Genomic DNA, 24,400 nt, shown 5'->3' with positions numbered 1-24,400 from the left:
GGACAGACTAATATCTACTGCCAAATCTAAAACAGCAGCACTGTGGAAGACACTTCTCTATTTTTAGACTTTTAGGGAGAAGTGTCTTTTCTATGACCACACAATCCAACAAGAGGGGAAAAAAAAGGAAGGAAAACTCGCCATGAGAGAGATCTTCTTCAAAAACACTTCAGAATGCAATATACATGTTATTGTGACAGTCACATGAATATTCCTTACCATGACTTGGACTGGAGCCATCACACACTAGTATACCAGTTTCTACTAGCCAGAGACTCACACAGTGTCCCACTTACACTGCCTACAACTGAAGAATTCGGCATGGGAAATTCTTCTCTAGATGTATGGAACCTAATGTAATTCCATGCTCTCTTCCCCAGCTCCCATGAGAGTGGTCAAATACCAGAACGTAAGTCCAGAGACAGTCTTCCTCTTTAGAGGTGTTCAAATTCCTCTTGGAACTCGGTGGAGATCTTACCCATGTGTCATAACTGCAGGCTGGGGCTAAACTAAATACCACGTGGCTGCTTACTCCCTCCTTGTCCCCTGGTGGAATGGGGAGAGAATTGGAAAGAAAAGAGGTTCAACTTGTGTGCTAGGATAAACACAGTTTAATAGAACAGGAAAGAAAAAAAAAATGACTTAGTATATTGTTTTGTTATCATCAAAGTAGTACACAGTGCAATTGCTCACTACTCAGAAACCGATGCCTGCCTGGAGGCCTGAGCAGTGATTCCCCCAGTTTATATCCTGAGCATGATGTCATATGGTATTGAATACCCTCTGGCAGTTTGGGTCAGCCGTCCTGGCTGTGCCCCTCCCCGCTTCTTATGCGCCACCTACCTTCTAGCGGAGAAGCAGTATGACAAGCTGAAGAAAATTAAGTCTATCCCAGCTGAACCATATAGTCAACGTAGCCATGTAAGCAAGTCACCTCACTCTAAAGCAGATGCCTTACAAATAGCCCAGATGAGTCGATGATCTAACGAATGAACTGATGCATACTAGCCTCCTCTGAGCAGATCACCACTACCTAGACAAGCGTGCCTAAAATTACAGATCTTAGTGAACCTCTGCCCTTCCCAAGCTTTTCTTCTTGCATGAGCAAACCAATCTCTCCAGTTAAATAAAACCACTAAAACTAGCTAACTCATTTCTGAATCACTGGTTACATCCACTACAATATCTGTCACTTAAACATTACAGTACTTGAGAAGTAATAAAGCCTCTTCATGTATCAAGTGCTAGAAATACTCCTACTGTATACCTTGTAATTTACTTTCATTTGCTAAAGATATGAAGGGTAGCTGCAGTGCATGGTAGCATAATGAATACAGATTCATTCATAGCATGAAGGGCACAAATATTGATCAGTCACTAGAAAGACTGACACAAAACTTTACATCTCTCAATGTCCATCTTGATGCAGCATCACAGGTTACAAGATTCTTTGCAAGTGGAACATTTCATTACACAAAATAGCAGATATCCCATGACAAGACAGAAGCATGCTCACAACATCCACAATAATCTACAACTTGTAGAAAACCCACACTAATGGGGAGTACCACTTAAGGACCAACACCTCTCTTATTTTACAGTCCATGTAAGCAAAAAATTGGAGTTATAACAGTATTTCATTAATTATTTAATCACAAACAGTATCAAACAATAGAAAAATAAGGAAATCAAACAAAGATTCTATAAGCCTCCTGCAAACATCACCTCTATTTTTGACAAGGGAATTTTTCCCTAGTATTTGATCTCCATTTCACCTAACTTTCAGACCTGTGGAAATAAAGCATATCCAGCCTAAATACCTAACCTCTAACAAGCAGATACAGGACTTCCAGATGTATTTAATAACAACATATTGCACCTATAAACAACTGCTGCAAAAGAATCTAAAAAAAAAATAAATTATCAGTGACTATGTGCTTATATACAATAAGGTCCCAGAGTCACATTCTAAAGAATAAATTCACACTCTCCATAAGCCATTTGGTATTTTTCCTCTCCACCCAGAAATCTTGTATAAACATAAGAATAATACATTACTGTTCTTCCAAGAGGAACACACCTAGCAAAAATCAACAATTCCCTCTAAGCCACCTTCACAAACACATTTTATGAGGATAAACTCGCAGCCTGTCCACTTCTTACAGCAGTCAGAAAGAACACCTATTTCTGGGCAGGAGGCTGAAAGAAATTAAAAGTAAAAAAGGTATTTTAGAACCTAGTCTTGGGCTGCTATTGCCACGCACCTAGTTTTCAATGCAGTATTTCCTGTTCACAGTGGTACGGGCTTACACAAACAACACTGAAGTCCTTTCATTACTTCCAGGTTATCCTACTGCTCTTATGTCATAGGCCAATTAGTAACTAACTGCTCAGCTGCATGTTAGCTCAATGGGCGTTTTAAAGTCAACTAATGATAATGTTGCCTTAGACAACTAATATCTGATACCAGTGTTTATATCACAGTCTTTCAGATGCTTGTCCCTTCTGTAACACTGCTTTTTATCTTCAAAGTCATATACAGCAGGCTCCCATCTACCAATAGGTCTGTAATTCCTATTATTTTGGCTAAATGAGTATCCTCAAAGCAGAAGAGAAAAAAAAAAAGAGACAGGTTTTGGTGGTGGTTTTTTATATCATGTCTGACCTACAGAGGCACTGTTGTCAAAATAGGTAAAACCAATTAAATGAATTTCTGAAAAAAACATATATTTCTAAGAAACTCTATACTATCCAAATGGAAGTTTACCAAGTTCTGAACAATTATGCCAAAAAAAATGACAATTCTCCTTATCCAACCCTCCTGTAGTTTTCCAAGTCAAAACATTAAATCAAGGGTGTCTGTCACCAGCAGTAAGGGAAAATCCAATTACCTCCCCCAGAACAACTATTCACCCTTTCACCTGCCTACAGTTATGCCATGTGTTAACTCCTCCGCTAATACATACCCACTCCTCATTCAATCACCCTGAATAGATCTACCAGCTCCGCTAGCACACCTGCAGCTTTCCCCCAGGCCACCCACTGGAGGGGGACAGAGTAGCTTAAACCTTCAGTCTCTAAAGGGTTTTTCGGCTGTGGAGCAATCAGACTGGCAGTTTCACCAACTTTCTACTGAAGAATAAGTGAACCTCTAGATAGAACTGAGGCACCTCCAGCCTCTCCCCTTTCCCGAGGACATTACTCCTTTCTTGCACTGACAATTAAGAAAGTACATACTATACATCTGAAAACAGAGACAACAAATGTATCATCATTTACACATGCCTCCAAAATTTCTCATCCTAATTGCTGTTGGGGAACACATGGACTCACGTGCCAGCCGTTCTACAGTTTCTGCCCATTTCCCTCTAAACATTTATTTCATAAGTACTTTTTACAGAATCTCACAGTGCTGCTTAAAATTCAAGGTTTGCTAATTTCCTTCAACCATAACCCTTAAGGGGTCAAAATAATTTTCAACCTGTTTCAGACTAAGCCATTTAGCTGAGTACACTGCCTGTGACAAAGGCTAGCAACAGCTTCTCCAGCAGAAGACACAAGATCCTCAAGGAAAATTAGAGGCAATTTGCCTTCAAAAAAAATTTCCCCCTGTATAAGCAGCTCAGACCCTGAGACAAAAGTTCAAGGTTTTTAAAATATGTTTTGATAGTAATTCAAAGTGAGGATAGTGTAATCTTGAATCTTAAACTTTTTTGAAGGTAGAAGTTTAGAAAATAAATTCTTTTAGTATTACGTTTACCTTTCTCAGATTCTTGTCCTACAGCCTTGCTCAGAGCAGGAAAGATACTCCCAGTATCCACTGCAGAGCCAGCAGAGGGCTTCTGTCCAAATAATAAGACATTTCAAACTGAGATGCATTGCCCAGAGCAAACTGCATGGGTAAAAAGCCTTCTAAATCTGTCAAGTGAAGAAGCAAAGCTCAGAATGTGTCTGATATACCAATCCTGCTGCAAAAATATTAACAAATAAATGAAAACACCACGAGATAAGAGTGATAGTTTTCTCCTCTTGCAGGACTTGTCTGGTTTGGTGGGTTTTGTTTCAAAGACATGTTACCCGAAGCTTTAGTCAGCAACTCTAGCAAGTTAACTTGCTGTGGGATTTGCAGTTCAATGACAGCATGCACAGCTGGGAAGACTCCTCTCCTGGAAACTAATTATCAAAATTATAATATTCAGATTGAATTATCTCAACTATGCCATTAAAAACCAGAAGTGAGGATGGGAGTTGCACTGCTGCAAAGCACACCATGAAACATCAGCAGCTGTAGTTGTATCCTGTGATCTCACTGAGTTTCAAGACAGCTGTTGCAAAGAAGAGACAGACAAGGGAGGCAGAAACTTTTACCAAAAGTGTCCCCCACTTCCAGCAGGAGATCTTGAAAGAACCACTTCCAGGGAGAAGCAAACCAGTGAAATAAAGAGAAGTGGGAAAATTCCCTGGTCTAGAAACAAACCCAGAAAAGTAGACCTAAGGGCTGACTTGAGACAACGAAAAACTAGCAGGTTTTGAGCATCATGATAGTCCATGCTTTTACTTACCTACTTGAAATGGTTACCTATTTACCATGGCTGGCTCTGCAGCCACATCACTTTACTTTCCTCCAGACAAACAGGAGGATCTGACATTCAACATATACTCATTGATAAAGACAGAAGCCTAGAGGCGAGCAGGACATGACACTTAGCCATTCTTCAGATCTGTGTACATTAGGAAAAAGCATACAATTATACTGAATTTTTAATTCGGCACCAGTTATGATTTAACTACTTAATTTCTGCTTAAAAGAAATGGCCAGGAAAATTTTCTGTCTGCTGATGCTGGAAAGCCTATTCTAGAATGAGGTATTTAAATAAAAATGTTTTTACCAGCACCTCCACCCCTTTCTTTTCCTACCACTTTATTATAGCAGAGTAGTATGATTTTTCTCAGTCTAGCACTTAAAGAGCTTAAGGAACAATCTCAGAAATGTTTATTTCAAAGTGTTGAATAATGTCATTATTAGCATTTTATTTCAAATCATGACTCATGGATATTCATCCTGAAAAGCTATAAAATAAAAGCACTTAGAAGCATGCAGCGAGAGACCACAGTAATAATGAAAACAAGAAAGGAAATCAACAGAGAGAAAAAGAACTAAAGCAATGGGCCCTGGACCATATCACAGACCATAATTCACTGGTGACTAACTTAGGCTGAATGCTAACGACTGAATGCTGGCAGGAACGCATTTGATCAAAACCTACCTAACACAGAGAGAACAGCTCAAAAGGCAAATCAAGCAGGTCTCACTGAAGCTACTGTAATTAGAGCTTAGTGGTGTGACCACTTTTTTGCTCTCTTCTTAAAGAGAAAGGGGAAAAAAGGGAAAAGAGAAAAGAAGAAAACAGTCCTAAGGCTATTATTACTCTCCGTAAATGCTTATTTACAACTTCACAATATATTCATAGAGCATCTACTTGCCCAAAATCCCACCAAAATAAAAAAAAGTTTGCTTGCTTTTGTTCCCTAAAGGCCAGGATTTGAGCAGGGCATTGCAGGCACCTGAAAGGGAAAAGGTTAAGTGATTCCAGGACGGCACACATTTAATGACATGAAGTCTAAAGAGATAGCATCACATGTTTGAAAGAAACAATGAAAGGAAGTAGGCTGAAAGCCTCCCAGTCTTCCCTGCTGACAACAACCATGCTCAAAGCCAAGCCTAACAAAACAGGTCAACAGGGGAATTGCCAGAGTAGAAGGAAAGCTGTAAAACCCGAACCCAAGGGAGAGTAAAGACACTTTCAAACACAGACTACAAGTCTGCATTTATAAAGCAGTCCCTCCAGGTTATGGGGAGCACTACCAAGGAGCCCAGGGAAAGACACTGGCACATCACCTCGGCACTACAACAAAAGCAGGAACACAAAGACAAAATCCTGAACTGGTAGGTTAATACATTTCATCATCCAGGGAACATGTCCTGTTCATCTCCACTGTATGACCAAGATAAAGTAGCCAACTGCTATCTTCCTGGGGTTTGTGAGTGACAGTGTCTTTCCTTCCACCATATTTAAACATGCAGGGAAGCTGCAGCTTCCTCCTCTGAACAGCTTAGGACCTTTTTTAATTCAATGAGAACCCAGTGATCGGAAGTAGTTTACATTCAGGGTTTATTTTTTGTCTTCAGGCCTTTCATTTAAGTTCACACAGAAGAAGAAACCCTACCTTAACTTAAAATAAACTCACTACTAAGTTCTTTGCATGTGGTTTTACAACAGCTTTATGAGACAGATGAACAGTGGCTTTCTGCTTATGAATGGAGCAGTAAGCTGTAGGAAGAAAATGCAATGTCTCCAGACGTTTTTTTTAAACATCTGACAAGTTAACTAGAGTGAAGTACCTAGTCAACCCATCAGGTGTCTGAAGCAGCACTAATTGTTTAGTCAAACTAGTAGGAGTGGAAAACTTGCATTCTTTTCCTCCTCAAAACACTACATTATCTGGGTTTTCATTTGTTCACTGTTTTTTCACACTATCCACTTGCTTTAAAAAGAATTTTTCTAAGAGTAAAAATTTAGTTTCAGAAAAACAGAAGTGGACTAACCTTGTCACGTACAATTGTTAAGTACCTTTCCCTCTTGGATTACCAGTAGAGGTTGGGCCACAGATCTTCACATGCTCTGCACAGGCATTTCTCATTTGAGTCAGCAGTAGATTCTTATATTTTATCCTGCAAAAGCTGCTTAAGAAGATTTCAGTACACACTGTGCTGGTAATTATGTATCTAACCAAAAGCAATAGAATAGGACGCCTGATCTCCATCTCTGCCACTGTCACAGAAAAAAAAAAAACAAACCTGCACAGTGATTACGAACACAACAGAGGTACAGAGCTGACATTCTTGCATAACCATGGTATAGGGATTTTGTGAGGGGTAGAGGTGTGTCTGTTACTCCAGAGAAGCAATTTCCTTTCCAAACTTCAGATAAAAATATTGGAAGTTGATTTTTATTATTCACAAAGGGATAGTAGAGGACCAATAGTTAACTATCCTTCATGTTCTGCACAGAGGGCATAACAATGAAGGACTGAAGCACACAGAATTCAGAGCATTCAGATGGAGAGAACAAATTTATTACTTCTTCCAGCTCCCAGTTCTGCATTCTTTCACCAAGACTGCCAAATTAATTTGACAGCATGCCTCTTTTCCACTTTCTAAAGCTTTTCTTGCCTCTGATGCAAAGGACCAGACAACACAATCCTGAATCAAAAGACAAGAGCTGTTTTGTAAAACTGAGTAGAGTTGAGGAGTGTAAGAAGTGGAAGAGTTGTGGAAAATGAAGTTTGCTTAACTCCCTGCAGGAACAATAACCAGAGTTTCCAAGTGATTCACTTGGTCCCCAGCAGAAGTGACAGCACTGTTTCCAAGAAGCATAGAAATAACAGCAACCTTCAGGATAATTCACAGTATGTTCTTTGTATCAGCTTTTCAAAAAGTCATAATTATTTAGAAGCACTGAGTAGGAGTAAGGCAGACAGGCCAAGGCTCCTTGCAACGCTCCGGTGCTGGGAGAAGACACCTGAACTACAATACTACAGGCAGGATAAAAGATGAAGCAGACACGAAAGTCACACATTGTTGCTCTATTCAACTACAAAGATGTGGTGTCAAAGTAAGTTAAGAAGGAAGCACCAATCTGTGTCTTCTGTGCACAGAAAACCAACGTACATACATGTCCATGAGTCTGGAAACAAAAATACGCGCTCAGGTACATTGGATAATATTTTAGAGGGGGGAATTAACTCCAAATACATGGCATAATTGCCCTATTATATATGTTGTCTTCTATGAGCACTCAAGCCATATGCAAAAGTACAAGAAAAATTCACAAGCCTAGCAACTTCGGTAGAGAAATCAGCATGTCCTGATCATCTATCCTCCTGTGGTCAATGAAAAGCTTGACCTAACAGATGTTTGTTAAACTCCGCTCTGCAGCTTGCCAAGAGTGGCCAGGGCAGAATGCCAGAAACAGCCTTTTTAGAAGCTCCTTGGACAACCTGGAACTCAGGGCTTTTGATAGCAGTCGGACTACATGAATTAAAAGGAAGACAAACAGCAATGCTGCAACTGAATGTGTATGAATTGTGCCACTGAACAGTCTTTGTTCTTTATCACTGCAGCACTTCATTAAATTACTTTTGAGAGCTTGCTGATATGCATGGTTATTGAACATTAATTCAGTCTCAGCAGTTCCTATTTTGTCAGAAAGAACTTTTTAGCCTGGAAACTGAAAAGTGATAGTTTATTCTCTACATTAAGGAATTAAGACAAATTAGTCAGTTCAGTTATCTAGACTGAAGAATTGACAGACCTGAATGAGGCAGCATGTAAGTTCTTTAGAAGAGTCGAAAGTTGTCCAGCATCACCCAAAGAAACATCCTTCCCAAAGGAGGGCAGCAGGTCTCTATATTCCGAGGAGCATAAACTCCTCAGGAGAAGAATATACAGCCAAGATTAGAATCAAGGTAACAGAGCAAGGTCTGACCCAGAATGGGAAGGATTAGTCATACAAAGTCATAGATTTGCCAGAATTATTTAAATGATGATAAAATCAAGTAATCTATTTGCCTTTTATTCTTGCTTTCTGGCCAAAAGAATGCTGTAGATCTTATCCAGACAACAGTTAAGCAGTTGAGATACTGCCGCAAAGAGGAAAAGAAAATCCATAAAAAAGTGAAGTTAAGTGTTAAAGGAGAAATAGCAGATCTCCGGAAAGGTAGATGCAAAATTCTGTAGTGTGGTACCTGCAAATTAAACATAAATGAAATATTTCCACAGTTGTTATGACAGAAGAAAAACAGGAACGTGACGTTGTAATCTTCTGATTTGGGAGACTGATGTTGAAATTCAAGGCTGGGATGGACTAACAAACCATACTGGAAAATGCAACCAGCATGGGAGTTGCAGTAACAGAAAAAGGGTGAAAATCAGGACCCTGCACTTAGGCCAGGACTCACAAGAACCCCTGTGACTTTTTCATTCTCGTTGGCTGCTCTGAGCTGAAGGCTCAGATGCACAGCCTCGGTGCACTCTAGGCACTGTGCTAACATGAAAGGCGACATGAGGATGATGCACTAATGCCAACTGCAAAACATACAAAGGAAGGCCATTAGGACAATCAGAAAAGGAGAGACACTACTGCCTGAGGGATGGGTCAGAGCTTGGATTGTGTCAGATGGCATAAGGAGACACCATCCTTTATTAAATCTCTCAGGAAGGAAAATCTGTTATTTTAACTGAAGGGCAGAGCTGACAGAACAGCAAGCTGGTATAAAACAAACTGCAAACGCATTCAGTTGGAAAACAAGTCTCACGACTACTACTGTAATGAAAAGCAGTGGGAATACCCTCTAACTAATGTTTTACCTTCTCATAAAAGGGACAATGAGTCTTTTGTTTCAGACATGAGACTGCCTCAACCCAAGAGGTCCCTTTCTATGTGGTATAAAACTGATACTCTGTAACCTGTTTGCGTGTGGAAGACATTTCCTGGGTTTTATAACAATTTTGCAAGACACGCCTTCCATCCCACAACAAAGCAATAGTTTCATTCAGCCAGGAGAGATGCCATGGTGTTTACTAGGTGTGCCTGAGGCACAGTAGCTCAGTTAGCCTAGCTCACTGTATTTTATGTCAAAAGCAAAGCATTTAATTAAACAGGCATCACTACAGGCAGAAGTACAGCAGCAGAGCTGTCTGGCAGTAGGTGTTATTCCCTGGTAACTGTTTTGTGATTCAGAAACAATCTTCCGTACTGGCAGGTGGACAAAATACCTGCTTTAACACAAGAACTGTTGAGGGGAAACCTACAGATATCCTGGTTGTGGCACATTCCAGAAAAAAAAAAGCCTTTATTTTGGTTCACTAGATTGTATGCACACAATTTGCAAATGCACACATGAAAGTGCTTAGAAGCTACTGCACCAGAAACATTGTCCCCAATTCAGCCTATCTCAAAGCATCCACCAGTCTATGACTCCTCTTCAAAAAATAAAAATCTCCTCCATTAAATGCTATCTCCTTTTGAAAACAGTACTAGTTTAGTCCATTCCAATCTTTCTCACTCTTCTGTACTGATTGGAGCAATGTATTTATTTGCTATACAAAAAAAATCAAATTATTTCAATGTTTTATTAGTCTTAAAAATATTAGGCTTAAAATTAGCAAGCAACTTTACACTTTTACAATTTTGACAGTACCTTAAGTCAGTTTTCTTACTTACTCACATGAATGGCTGTGGTGAATAAATATTCCTTGATACTTGCCTTAAACACACAAATGCACATACTGTCCAAGGATGGTTTCAGTCCACTGACAGAACAATGTAGTTTCTCTGAATCCTTGACACATTACTCCCCTTTAAGCTGCTGACGATGGCTACTGCTTTGCTGATTCGTGAGGTGGAGGAGAGCAAGATGGAGGTCTGGCAATCACTCCATGCCGACAGTCATGTCCCAGCCCAGGTGTGCAGTGAGAATATGTGGGGGAGAATAACCTCACCACTATGTCTCCACCACTCTTTTGCCTATCAGAATAACCAGACCAGCCTATGGTCACCCTCCCACCTATCAAAGCAAGTATGTGCATATAGCAGATTTCAAACATGACACCACAGCCATAGAACAAAGAATCGGAAGTGATCCTGAAAGCAGAAGTATTAATAAGATTTATGAATTGAAACCAATATATATTATATTTAGATTACTTATTGATACAGAAATTATAAGCTTTGTGTTTTAAGAGGCAGCTTGATGTGTGGCCCTGGAGGTTTTTTTTCAGATCCCAAATGACACCCCAGATGTTATCGCTCCAGACCAGTTGTGAATGGACTACAAGAGGATGACAGGAGCAGGTCACAATTGGAGCTCCCTCTCAACTAGCCTGAGATCCGCCATCAACATCACTTTATGGATCCGACCCCTATGACCACTGAAGCATCAGCAAAAACTTCACCTGCAGCAGCCTCATGGGAACATCCATAAAGACTTTGACACTGGTCTCCAGACAGGTCATATGATCTCTCACAAACCCTTATAGGATATTAATACTAGTCTAGACTTATGTTTGTACCCTTGACTTAGAATTGCAATGTTATAGGTAATAAAATAATGGTTTAAGTGCAGTCCTGAGTCCTACTCTGTTGCTGTCGGAGTGTAACAATCCTTCAGTCTCTTTGAAGGAAAAGGTTAAAGGGCACCTATCCCTCTTCTGATGTTATGATGCAATTCTGTTCATTTTCTGGGTTCTCCAGCATTATAAATTGAAATGGATTTGCATCACTGACCATCTCTATTGCTCAGAGCTTGAACATCTCACAATTCTTTAATCTCTCAGTCCACATATCACTCCAAGGATTATAAATGAGATAATGCATGCCTATTACCTTACAAGCACTAGAGCAGTGTGATTCTGACCACTAAGAGGAAGCTGTTCCTCTCTAACTACATCATTATTAAAAATAAAATGGACCAACTTCTTTTTTTTTTTAGCCAAGGAGTGGCTTATGATAGCTGTGCTAGTTGCTCTGTAACCTCATAGGGTGAGAAAAGGTAAGGGCTATGTGCACAGTTCTACAGCACAGAGAGGTGTTTTTTTTTTTCTTCCTACCTTTTTTTTTAAAAAAAAAGAAACCAAACATATAATCAGAATAGCTTTTTTTCCCTGTTGGAATCAATTATTTTTCTACTGTAGGGAAAAAAAAAACCCGACAAATTAAATTAGGAAAAAAATTATCCTTCACACCAAGAACATATGCTGTGTTTCTATCCAAAGCAAGTTTCTGCAGCCAAAGTATAAATCCATCCTCAAATACAAAACCAAATCAGATACTTAAGTCTTACGTCTGTAAGATTTGAAGAGCAAAAATAGCAAAGTAGAAATTCAGTGCACTGTATTCAACAGGGCATACTCTGAGTAGCCCTCAGCAATCAGATCGATTCTGGAAGCTCAATATTAACAAAAAATAAAACCTCCTCTGCTAACAGAAGCTGTAGGAACATCTTTGCTTCCTTATCACAAGGTTTAGGAGTTTCATTTTACATGAAGCAGGTACCAAACCGAGCCGAGGCAGAAACACAGACCTGTAGGTTGTAGGATGTTGAGTTTGTTGGTTTGGGGTGTGGAGAGTGGGTGTTGTTTGTTTTTAAAAAAAAGTAAATGGCAATTTACAATTTTTACAACAAGAAATGGAAAAATATCTTTCTGGGAAAGTAGCAGTGTTAGATGACTTGTATTTGGAACTGTATGCTTTATGTATAGCCTCTTCAAACAGATTAGATTGTAACATGCTACAGAGCACTTATTATCAACACCTATAGCGCTTCTTTCCCTGCTTCCCTCACACATACTCTCCCTCCTTTTACACGTAACAATGCATATGAGTACTTTGCACATCCCATAAGGAATTTAGCAAAACCAGAGAGTGCAGAGAAGTGGGGATGCACCAACAACAGGACCCCCCCATCTCAGGTGCACAGCGCAGTCGTGGTCACACTTAAGGCATGCAGGAGTCAATTGTTGCCACATTTCCAGTATATGAATAAGTTCAGAGTTACAACACACAATCTTATGAGACCAAAGAGATACTAATTGATTTATTGTAGCCTAGAACAAGTAAAAGACACTATGGAGGGCATGGATATTTCAGTTCTGGGTATGCACCCTTTGTGAATGTGAATCCCACATAAAGGAGAGCTCACTGCAATGACTGCAGATCCATCAGCAAGAATTCAATGTAATGCCTGTCTGAAGGAATATCACACAGCAGTGGTTTAGTGTCACAGACTCATTAAAGGCACCCATATCTCTCTTGGCTGGCTCCATGCTCACCCCAGCACTTTGAGGCACCTCCAACCTGCCACTTCAGCCTTTGGCTGATGCTGAGAAGCAGCACAGGAAATCACACTAAGGGTTTGATGCTTCCAAGCATTTATAGTTCCGTTATTCCTAATCTAAATTCCTATAAATATGTCAAAGAAATTGAAGACTGGGGATATTTAAACCATTTCAAGTTTATAAACTAAGGAGTGTGGAATTAGGCAGGAACATCTGAACAGGTGCCTAGATAAAACTTAGCCCCTGATTAGCCCCTTTAAGGAACTGCTTAGGATAAAAACCCCTCATTAACTGGGTTTTGGTTTTTTGTTTTTGTTTTTTTTGGGGTTTTTTTGGTTTTGGGGTTTTTTTTTGGCAAGGAAGAAATCCTTAAGTGTTCCAATTTTGTTCTGTTACATGTAATTTTTGGATTGTTGTTTTTTTCAAGAACACAGAAAAGAGAAATCACAGTCCATTTGGTGGCCCATACACTTGACAGCCAACAGTTGCCAAACATACACATGCTACTAATCAACACAGTGTGTGCCACCCAGAGGCCCTCTACAACTATTAAAGACCTCACTCAACTGTACAAGCAGCAGACTACTGCAAAGCCAACTATTAAAACAAAATATAGTATGTCAGCATTTTTCAGAAGGAGGTTCTATTGAAGTCACACATAAAAAATTGAAGAGGGTATTTGATATTAAAATGTAAATACTATTCCTATTCTACCTGTCATTCTGCCTCCATCAATCGCAACTTCAGCACTAGGAAGAATACATACAGTGACTTCTTGCAAATCAGTTCAGGTCTATCTGCAGGATTAGATACAGTGGACGGCTCACTGTCTCACAATATTTTCCAAGGGCATTTTATTTGCTGTCTGAAGATACTCTTGAAAATGATTTCTCAGTCATTAATTATGCATTCTATTTCTTATAATCAGTTCTTTTAATTAGTATCCCAGGCAGCTTTGCTGAGGATCCCACACTTTAAGGCAGTCTGTTGCCCCTAATTAACTTCAGACATAGCAAGACTCTATCACTTTGCTACTTCAGCTGGTTTTGTGTTTATGTTGCATATTTTGCCCTGCTTTACTGGCTCAGAAAGGAGACTGCCCTGTTGTGCTATTTATCTCATTTAGGCTCCATTTATCTATCTTGACTCTGTGTTAGTTGCTGTATTTAAATCTCTCTGACTTCCTCTGAAGTCACACCTACACTGGTAAGGAGTGTGACACCAGAAAAGTGCACTTGTACAGTGAAGCAGTTCATGCTGAGGAATTAACATACATCCTAAATATATTTTAGGAGGCTTTATCTCAGTCTGGCTGCGTGGATTTAATGTGCTTCCAGAATGTAACTTCTGGTTTACCTTAGCCCACGCACAGAGTCATGGTCACACAGCCCAAACCAGAACTCTGCTAGCAGGACAAGAAGGGCAACTTTAAGGCACATACCTGAGCTAAGCTAAAGTAATGAGGCCTATGCTGATTAAGTTGGTAACCTTTGGGGATGCTCCTTCTTTTAAAAAGTGTCTCAGTTATCTTAGAAGGTCGCACTTCTGCAGCTGCTGGAGAGAAGGCAAGACCAATGCACATCATCCCAACACCATCACGCATGGATTAGCAAAATACAGCAGTCAAGCTTAGAAACAGATTTTTAGAATATGGGAAGAACTCAGCCAGCCAGTATAGCCTCCTTCCCTTGTGTGTTGCTCTGTATAATTAAGTGCACTTGTAACAGATAAAACTCGCAATACAGCGACAGTCATGTATAGAGACTTGAGCCAGTTTATGGATTTTTATCACACTCTGTGACCACTTGAAGCCCATTCCAGACTTAGTTCCAACTAAAAAGTATAGTTAGCTAATCAGTGTGTTAATAATCTATTAGCGTTTAAATAACCAGCTAGCAATTTAGTGAAAATCTGAATAATTTTGTTACCGTTTTAAAGAAATAATCCTTCTCATTCTTACATAATGGTTTTCATCTACGGACAGCAAGATGTATTAAAATAGTATTGTAATCCAGTTTCTCCAATGCAACTTTGAGGAAGAGCCAAGCAAAGGCCACCAAGAATACCTAGCCCTGTTCACAGACTGCCATTATACTTCCCTGTAATTCAGAAAGTAAAGAGGTCTTAAAAATTCCCTATCCCAGCCCTTGGGAGGTAGGGGCAAAGGGGGGACAAATGAATCTTCATCTCACTGTAACAGCAGTCCCACAAGGCACTAATCATCCCATGGACAGGGTGTTCAATAGGAAGACCTTCAGACTACATAGTTAAGGTTGACATTCTGCATTTACTTCCTTTTCAGCAACCATGAGCAAAATGTATCTACATATCCATTGTCTGCCAGATCTCATAATCCTCAGATTACCTTAACAGGATGTTCTTTTTTTATATTACAAGTGGTAAACCAGAACACTTACGTACACAAAACATGGCTAGTAGTTTTCTAACATTTATTATCATGGAAAAAGGCCTGAAAGCATTAAGTAAGGGTGCCTTAAAACTTCGATGGCAGAGAAAGACAACTTTAAAAGTCGGTCTTAAAATCTCAAGCGATATTTTGAAGTAATTGAATTTGGGAGCCAAATGATGCTGAAAAGGACCCCAAACAACACTGAGATTGAAAGAAGTTGTAGTACAGAATACTCAATCTAAATGGCTTCTAATTACTTCATAACCACATACTAGCACACTCACAACCTCCACCATTTGTAGCATATATGTGGTTATGAGAACGATACTGCATTTGATGTTAAGTTTCACCACAAGCTGAGTCTAAGTGTCCACTCAGGCAAATACTCCAACTCTGCAAGTTGAAGATTACTAGAAACAAGAATTTCTATTGGATTTTAACTTCCATCTCCAAGTAATACCACTATTTGTTGTTCTTAAGTCCCCATGGGTAAGAGACTAAAATAATTCTCTGCCTTTTAATGACACTGTAGGAAGGAAGAGAGAGTTAGAAGGGAACGGATTGCTAAGATGATTTAGTACCAGATCTATGCCAAACAACCACTTCTTTATTTCTTTTCTTTGCTTATGTTCCATCTGTAAGTAGACCAAAATAAAAAAGTCAGTATTAAATACATCAAATATGCATTAGTGTTAAAATATTAACAGTGGGAATGGCGAAACAGTCATAGAACACTTGAATGAGAAACAGTTGCCAATACCTTGCTACAAGGCCTCAGAATACATAATTTAGAAAGAAATGAAGGAATGTATGAGCAATATGCACCCCAGCAAAAACCAACAAGATAAATATTCGGCACAGACTTCCTGGAGGTGGATTTTATATAGGTTTTTTTTTTTAAAGTCATGAATTCACCATAAGAAAAACCTGAACACAAAACAACTGCAGCCTTTCGCTGAAAGAAATCTGTGACCGTGAAAACTCTGTTCTCCCCAATGCATTATATCCTATCACTCTGCTTTCCATGGACTCAAACTTCTAAGCATCAAGTTTCTCACCATTTGGCCTTGCTATTTTGTATTACACTGACATGGATATTGAGACTATTCACTTTTTTCCAGATTAATGCTTATCTTTTCTTTTTTTCCTAGCCCAGCATCTTTCTTCCAAACTCTTATCCCCAAGACATTCCTCCTTCTTTTCTGCTTCATACTGAAAAGCATAACTCTCACAATCCATGGATTTCTCTGCTACAAAGTTACTCCTCTTAACTTTGTCACTATCCACGCTGAACAGTTCCTCTACTCCAAAATTACTTCAGTTCCCCATACCTCCTCAATACTTTCAACTCAGTCCACGAAACTTTCCATCACTGATTTCCATGTCTCCCCTAATCTTCGCAGATAAAAATCATCTCTTTGGAGGTTTCATTTATACACTATCTGAGTTTTGCCCTTTCTTCCACATCCTTGTCTGTGGTCCAAACACGTCCCCTCTAAGTACTATCCTACGGATTTTGCATGTGTATACTATCACTCAAGAGCATCCTTGTAGCACTTTCATTAAACAGAAGCTACTGGCCACTATTTTCAAAATGCTGCAGCCAAGACAACTGAACATATGTGAATAATTAATGCATGAAAGAAAAATGGAAACAAAGCTGGAGAAAAATTCTTGTACAATTATCTTATCTTCTAATTTTTCTTCACTAGGTCACGTAGTTAAAAAAGTACTCACTGTAGCTCTGTTCATTCTTCAAAATGCTGTTAATTAATGCTTTTCCACTTCCTGACAGGAAAAACACTCAAGAACATTCTTAAACTTATGCATGCGAGTAATCTTACTTGAAGAGAACCATATGCTCTATCTCCTCACTGAAAAATAAATAAGAACCAGAAATAAACTCTTTTGGGCAAGTACTATCAACTTCTAGAGAATTTTAAACAAAAAAAAAAAAGAAACGCCTTCAATGCTTATGGCTGTGAAAATAACCTTCAAAACACAAACCTAAGCTGATGCAGCCTGGTACTCACACGCAAACACGCTGCCTCTCCTGATGCTCAGTTTCCCCTACACAGCAACCAACTGAAAACTGCCTTTTCACAGCTGCTGTTCTGAAACCTGGGGGAATCGGCTGCAATGCAAAAGAAGTGAGCTGCTTTCAATTCAGTGCTAGCACTTCTAGGCAGAAGCAGGCTCTGGAGATAGGCATTAGGCAACGGGAATGGAAGCTCAGCAGGTGCTCTCCACCTCCCTGCCTCCTCTCCTGAATGGCAATAGCTAGAAACCAAGGAAAGGTTTGAGTTCCAGACCTGTGCATGCCACAGCCACCAGCAGGTAGAAAGAGGAACAAGCTGGAAAGAAATACAGCAGGCACCTTTGCAGCCATTGTGAAAAGAAAACTATATGAGAAGAGGCCTAAAGATGAGAAAATTTAAAACCACAGAGGCTGGCACCCACTTCAGACAGAGTAATATACAAACCGGGGCTTACTACAACTAAATACAGGACCAGTATCAAGGAATAGAGACTAGCACTCCAACACGCATCCTTCAATCAGCAGAGAGGAGCCAAGCACTTTCCTGGAAGAACACACATCATCCCATCTTCCCCCATGGACACGTTAGGTTGATAAATAGGAAGGAAGTTTTGTCCCTGAGCTATTAACTTTCCAGTTCTAGCAAGCATAATAAAAGGGAAGCAGCAGGAGTCAGGAATGTGTTAAGCCAGCAAATCAGGAGACATCTACACACAAAAAAGCAACAAGGGTTAACAGGAAAAAAGAACACAAATGCAGAGGTACAATAAAAAAAGCAAAATAATATATATCAAAAGCAACTTCAGGATGATATTCACCAATATTAAACAGAAAAGGTACAAAGCCAGAAAGAGAAAAAAAAAAAAATCCAAGTCTAATAAGCACCATGCAAATGGAGAGGTGACTGGTTAGTAGTGTCCCCAAACATGAACTGGTGTCAACAGTTGTGCATGAGGGAGGGAGGGAAATGGTTGCGTTTGGGTTTTTTTTACTAGAAATACATAATTCAATGAGTAGTCAACTAGCAACCAACATGTCTTTTCTGCTCTGGCAATATTCTACAGTTAAAACCAGTACACTGTAATGAATATTTTGACATATTGCCCCTCTAGATACAGGGAACAGAATACAGTTTGGAGAGGAAAAGACTCTTTTCACCAGCTTTATTCTTCCATGGCAGCAATGTGTACATTTCTCAGATGATGCCAGAGTAAGTTGCGAGGGCAAGATGAGTTGATCTGGTGTTTCTGCTTCTCTTTCACCAACTACCAACAATTCAGATAAACAAAATACAATGCAAGACTAACTAATGCCTACAAAGGGTGAGAAATACAAGGCAGCCCAGACAGTCAGTTCCCCTGAACTGTTCCTGCAGAGATAGTTGACAGTCAACTGATTCTTCAAATTCCCTTCCTGCCAGCTCCTCTATAGAAAAAACTCATAACCAGTCTACCTCAAGCACTTTAAATAGGGTACCTGCCAACAGATTTAATACACTTGTCAAACTGTATGAATGACAGACAGAAATAAACACCTTGAGGTCACTCATTCAGAAAAAAAAATAAATAAAACTGTCCCTTCCAAAAATAATAATTAAAAAGCCATCAAATTTCAAAGACAAGTATGAGTAAAATAGGCAGGGAAAACAAAACAAGCAAGCAAAAGAAGATACTTTTTTTTCCAGCATAATAAAACTAGGTTTGCAGCCTGTCCCTGCATGTCCACTTCATTACACAGCTGTTTGCCAAAGCATTGTTTTCCCAGCCTACTGCCTAGGTTTTGGTCAAGTCACACCAGTCAATGCTGAGTTGGCAGGGCAGCAGAACAGTTTAAATTAAAAAAGAAACCCTGTGACTGTCATTTATGAAGTGGCACTTGTAACTAGAAGACTTTGCTTCTCTCAGCCACCTTCAGTATTTCTTCAGCCACTGGTTCATTCAGATGCCAATAATAAGCAACTTTCCTACTACAGGCAAGAACAACTTCTTCCCCAAAGAGCAAGTTCTAACTGCAGTAAAAAAGTTCTGTTTGCCAATAATCATGTCTCAGCGTGCATACAGCTGTGTAGCCCACCACCTTAATGGGCTCTGACAGCATTTACCAAAATCTCTTTCCTGACAAAAACAAAATATACGCAGCTTAGAGCAGCCTGTCAAGGTACTATCAAGGTGTTTGTGGTGAGAAAAAATGAAGAGGCAAATAAACTTGATGTAAAATTACTTTCTGAAGAGCTTCACACAAAAATGAAATTCGTAAAGGAAATGTTGAAGATAAGAATGGAAGATGTCTTCCTAGAAAGCTCCTTGGCAGAATTTTGACCAGATGGTCAAGTTTTACAGCTTCTTCTGAAAAATGTCTAGAGTTTCTGGCAAGAACGGCTTTGGATGTACTCTCCTTGCTACCTTAGCAGTGGGGAAAAAACATTTTATGAAGGAGGCTAAGAAGCCAAGACATTCTCAGCCAATCAATAAGTAGACACACATCGCCAGTTTAAAGGCAATGAAAAGTACGGCTTGGGGTAAGAGACATAAAGACATTGAGAGTAAGATTGTGATTCCAGAGAATTAAGTTTATCCCTGTAACCAATGTGTTCTTGATAAAGTTATTAAGTGGACAGATATCATTACAAACATCTTTAGAGATGTCCAAGACACAGAGAAGAAAAACCTCACGGTGTTCAGATGAAAATAAATTACTGAATAGCACCACTCCTACATTTGAGAATTAACTAGAAGTCAATGTTTTTTATATAGTCAGGATTGAGGAGGTGGAGAGGAGAAATACAAGGAAAACAGGTTGACATGTACTCAGGAGGGAAACTAATTTCTAAACAGCAAGCTCAATTACTTCTGCTACTTATCACTTATAAAAGCCACACCTGAATTATCAGCTTTGATGTACTAAGCCCTTCATGCATTAGGAAATCTTGTTTAGCACAGGAGCATTACTTCTTATGGTTGGACTTGATGATCCTGTGGATCTTTTCCAACCTAGTGGTTCTGTGATTCTCCTCTAGTCCTGCATTTCTATGGTGGGACCACTTGACTACTAAAGCAAACTATAATGTTGAAGGAGGAAAATAACTAACAAAAAAAAGGTAATTGTAGCATTTAACTGCCTCTTCCTTCCCCAGGAATTTTAACTCTGACTCAGTTCCCAGATTCATAACCTGCCTTTGGCACACACTCTCTGAGTAAAACTGAGTATGTTCATACAAATGTACAACTAATTAGTACAAACCACAGCTACCAGGGTCATCATCTAACCACTGACTCTGTATATGTTCACATACACCACTTTCTCTTGACAGAAGATAGCCACACAGGGAATGTATTTCTTTCCACCTTCTAAATCCCATTCTGAGGACAAATTCAGTCTGCTGGTTTGAGTTCAGTTTGTCTGGGGTGGGTGAGAAGGAAGAAGAGGAATGGGATCAGTTAGTTATTATCTTCTTGTCTTTTGCTGGAACAGAAAGGAAGAGGAGCAGAGTGGCAGAAAAAGAAAGATTCTGAAATACATTCCAGAGAACTCACTAAAAAAAGTGCTTGATAAAAGCACTTTTGTGCAATGCATTGATGCATTAATAGTTCTCTAAAAGTTTGGAAAATACATGACTAAATGTTCATAAATATCTACTGAAAACATGTCACTAAGTACATCTCAGTTTTACTCAGTACAACTATTTTCGTCAGAATCTGCTACCCTGCTTTGAAAAATTATGTCGTGCTTTAGTTCCACATCTCCAATATCAGCTCATTCTTCCTTCTCCACCATAAACCTACGAGGAACCAAAGTAAAATAGGATGCAATAGCAGGTCATCAACTAACTCTGAACAGTTCAGAGGTTTTTCTACCACATATCCTACAGAACAAAAAATGCAGCCAGTAAGTATTATGTTTAAATTATGTGTTTCAGCAAACTCTGGGCTAAATTACATTGACTGTGGCATTAAAAACCTAGTAAAGTTGATAGAATTATGATGGTTCTTTTTTTTCCTCAAAGTTTCATTTTTTTTTTTTTAATTCATCTTAGCTATCATAAGAGAGCTGAACTAATATTACTTAGCAAGAAGAAACAAGGATGAGAAAAGACAACAGAGAAGTGAAACACTGCCTGCATTTAAAATTCTTTACGTTAATTAGTATAACTTCAGTCCATTAACTATGATGGTTTCAGGATACTGTACAGTACATTTTACTCTGATACTGAAGCAAGAATATAAGAAGCCAGCCATTTCCTTACTGATATTACAACCCAGTTGAGGATATTTGATATGTGAATTCCATCTCATACCCTCACTGGATAATATGTTCCACATTAAGAAAGAAGCAAACTGCGCTCTGCAATATTTGCTCAGCAATATGGCAAATGATCTGGCAGAAAGAATAAATTACTCCTGCTCTCAAACAGGGTGGATACTATTCATAGGTTATCAGGAAGAGTGCTGGTGCAAAAGCATTATGAAGAGTGCACAGCCAGAGATGGGCAGACTGGTCTGCCAGCTGGAATAACAGAGCATCATAGGTTCTAGTTTGAAATCATGCCCTGAATCACTTATCCACTAATGATGAAAAGGGCATACGGTTGTTAACAGCTCCTACTAAACAACACAGGTAAGGAATCTCAGTCCAGCTCGCAGCAGACAACCAGCCACATAACAAAAGTCATACGTAAGGCAAAAAAGTAAGAGATCAGGGAAAGCTCACAGCTGTATCACAGCTTGGCAGTGAGAAAATCCATCCAGGAAAATTCAGTTTTTTTCCCGGTGGAATATGAGTCCAACTATCATGCATCCAAAAATGTCTTACTACAGGACATGCTGTAGAACAGGTGGTTGTACTCCCATTCCCAAAGCTGACACAGGGCCACCATGCAGCACAGAGTGCAAAAATTTCTTTCTACATACAGTAGTTAAATCAAAAGTCAGAGTACACTTAAAAATAGTAATTAGCATGAGTGACATTTAATTTTAGGTACCAAGTTAATTATGTCAATTAGTCTCCTCACTGTTCATGTGCTAAATCCACAACTGTTGTGTTCCTGTTTTCACTGCATATCAGTAATGTCTTTTCTTTCCATGCATCTTTATTAACAAAAGTAATCAATACTGTAGTAATTTTCAAACACAGTTCCTATACTTAGTGACTGAGATCAGTGAGAACTTCTACATGTTCAGCATCTTCTGCAGCTGATGGCCACGGGTTGTAACTTGTAAGCTAATGAGAAAAATTTCATCAAGAGGAGGGCAATGCAGCGCTGAGGTAGGTCACACAGATGGGTTGTGGGATCTAATCTCTGGAGGCTTCAGAGCTTCCTGCTTGAAATCTTGATTGGTATCAACTGGTATCAACACCAGGTCAGCTCTGGCTCTGTCCTGTGGGAAGTCACAGATGACCTTCAGATGTCCCTTCAAAACATGAATTCTACGATGATTCTGGTTTGGGGTGCAGAGTCATTAGTGGGATAGTGAAAATTCTTATTTTGCAAGATTTTCTTTGGCTTTCTTGGCTTACAAGATTTCTTTATATAGGCTTCCCAGTCTAAAGTACCTAACACTTAATGAAAACAAAACGCTCTTCCAGAAATAATCTTATTATTACCACTGTGTTAACTTGTCAGAGAATTCACTAAGCACGAATTACCTACAAGCACACTTCAGACACCCCAAAATACTCAACGTTAGATTCTACAAAATCTTAGAAATATGGAGGTACCGAAATCATAAAAAGTCAAGTGGAACTGAATTCCTTTTTGTGTCCTATCACTATCCCTCTGAAAAATGACGTGGAAGAGGCTTTTTTCTTTCTTTTGTTTTGATTTGGGTTGGTTTGTTTGTTTTACTGAACTGAAAGCAAAACAAAAAACCAAAAACATACAAACTTTTCAGACCAAACATTTCAAGAGCGGTGCTCTTAAGCAGTTTTGAGGAAATGCAACACTTGGTTTCATAACTTTTAAGTGTTCTACCTATTCAATAGGTTTGAAGTAGCGGAGAACGAGCATAAATACCTACACAGAGGCCAGTTCTCAAGTCTCTGATGCAGGAGGCGCAGAGAATAATTCCGGTCAGCCCTCACTAGAAGGCTGCTCTCATCACAAACGCGCACGCCAACCGCTTTTTCTGTACAGAGAGATCGCACTTGATTATTAATGAGACAAACCCGCTCCCCCGTTCACCTCGGCGGCGGCCGAAGGGGCCGGAGCCGGGCGGGGAGCGCACGGCGCTGCCGGAGGCGCCTCCCGGGGGTTTCACCCCACGCCCCGCTGGGCGCCGAGGAGCGGGAGCACCTCTCCCTCCCGCCCGCGCTCCCCTCTCCTTCTCGCGGCGGCTTCAAAGCGCGGCTCTGGAAACTCACAGCGACTTCACCTCCGCCGTCCGACGGGCTTCGTAAGGAAAGGCGCCGGCTGGGAGCAGCGGCGCCCGAACCCCCCTCGGCGGCGGCCCGGCCCGGCGGCCCCGCGCGCGGCGGCACCTGTTGCGGGGTCGGGGCGCGGCGCTCACCTTCTGCTGCCGGCGGGCCATGTCCGTGGGCTGCTTGGCGTTGAAGGGGTGCGCCACGCACCTCGCCACGAACACGTAGAGCTGCAGCCGGAGCCGCTTCTCCCGCTCCTCCCGCTGCAGGCGCTCCTGCTCGTCGCGGCCGTCGCTGAGCGCCGAGGGGCTGGGGCTGGGGCCGCCCGGCAGCCGCGCCGCGCCGGCCTCCCTGCCCCGCGGCTCCCGGGCCGGCAGCGACCGCGGGGAACCGCCGCCCGCCGCCGCGTCCCGCCGCTCCTCTTCCAGCAGCTCGTCCGACTCCTCCTCGCTGGACGACGGGTCCAGCATCGCGCTCGGGGCGGGGAGAGCGGAGCCGAGCGGAGCGGAGAGCAGCGCGCCTTCCCGGACACGTCGAGTTTGCGGAGCGCTCCGGAGCGGCGGGCGGGAGCGCGGGGGCGGGGCGGGGGGGCGGCGTCTGGCCGGGGCCGGGGTGGTGGGGGGGGCGGCTCGCCGCGGGGACCGCTCCTCCGCCCGCAGGTGGCCGCGCTCCGCTCGGCTCTCGGGCCGCCCCGCTCGGT

General features: G+C 40.8%; 1 protein-coding gene across 4 annotated transcripts in view; it reads right to left on the bottom strand.

The window, feature by feature from the left end:
- Positions 1 to 24,180, bottom strand: part of CADPS2 (calcium dependent secretion activator 2) — a 313,820-nt gene extending 289,640 nt beyond the window's left edge. For all 4 annotated transcript variants that reach the window (XM_069850643.1, XM_069850660.1, XM_069850652.1 and 1 more), the window contains exon 1: positions 23,850 to 24,180. In XM_069850643.1, the coding sequence (XP_069706744.1) occupies positions 23,850 to 24,170 (321 nt within the window). In that variant the 5' untranslated portion in view covers positions 24,171 to 24,180. The remainder of the gene's footprint in view (positions 1 to 23,849) is intronic.
- Between the last annotated feature and the right edge of the window lie 220 nt (positions 24,181 to 24,400).

The sequence above is a fragment of the Phaenicophaeus curvirostris genome, chromosome 1, assembly GCF_032191515.1.
Source record: "Phaenicophaeus curvirostris isolate KB17595 chromosome 1, BPBGC_Pcur_1.0, whole genome shotgun sequence".
NCBI classification, from domain to species: Eukaryota; Metazoa; Chordata; class Aves; order Cuculiformes; family Cuculidae; genus Phaenicophaeus; species Phaenicophaeus curvirostris.
This window is presented reverse-complemented; position numbering and strand designations above follow the sequence as displayed.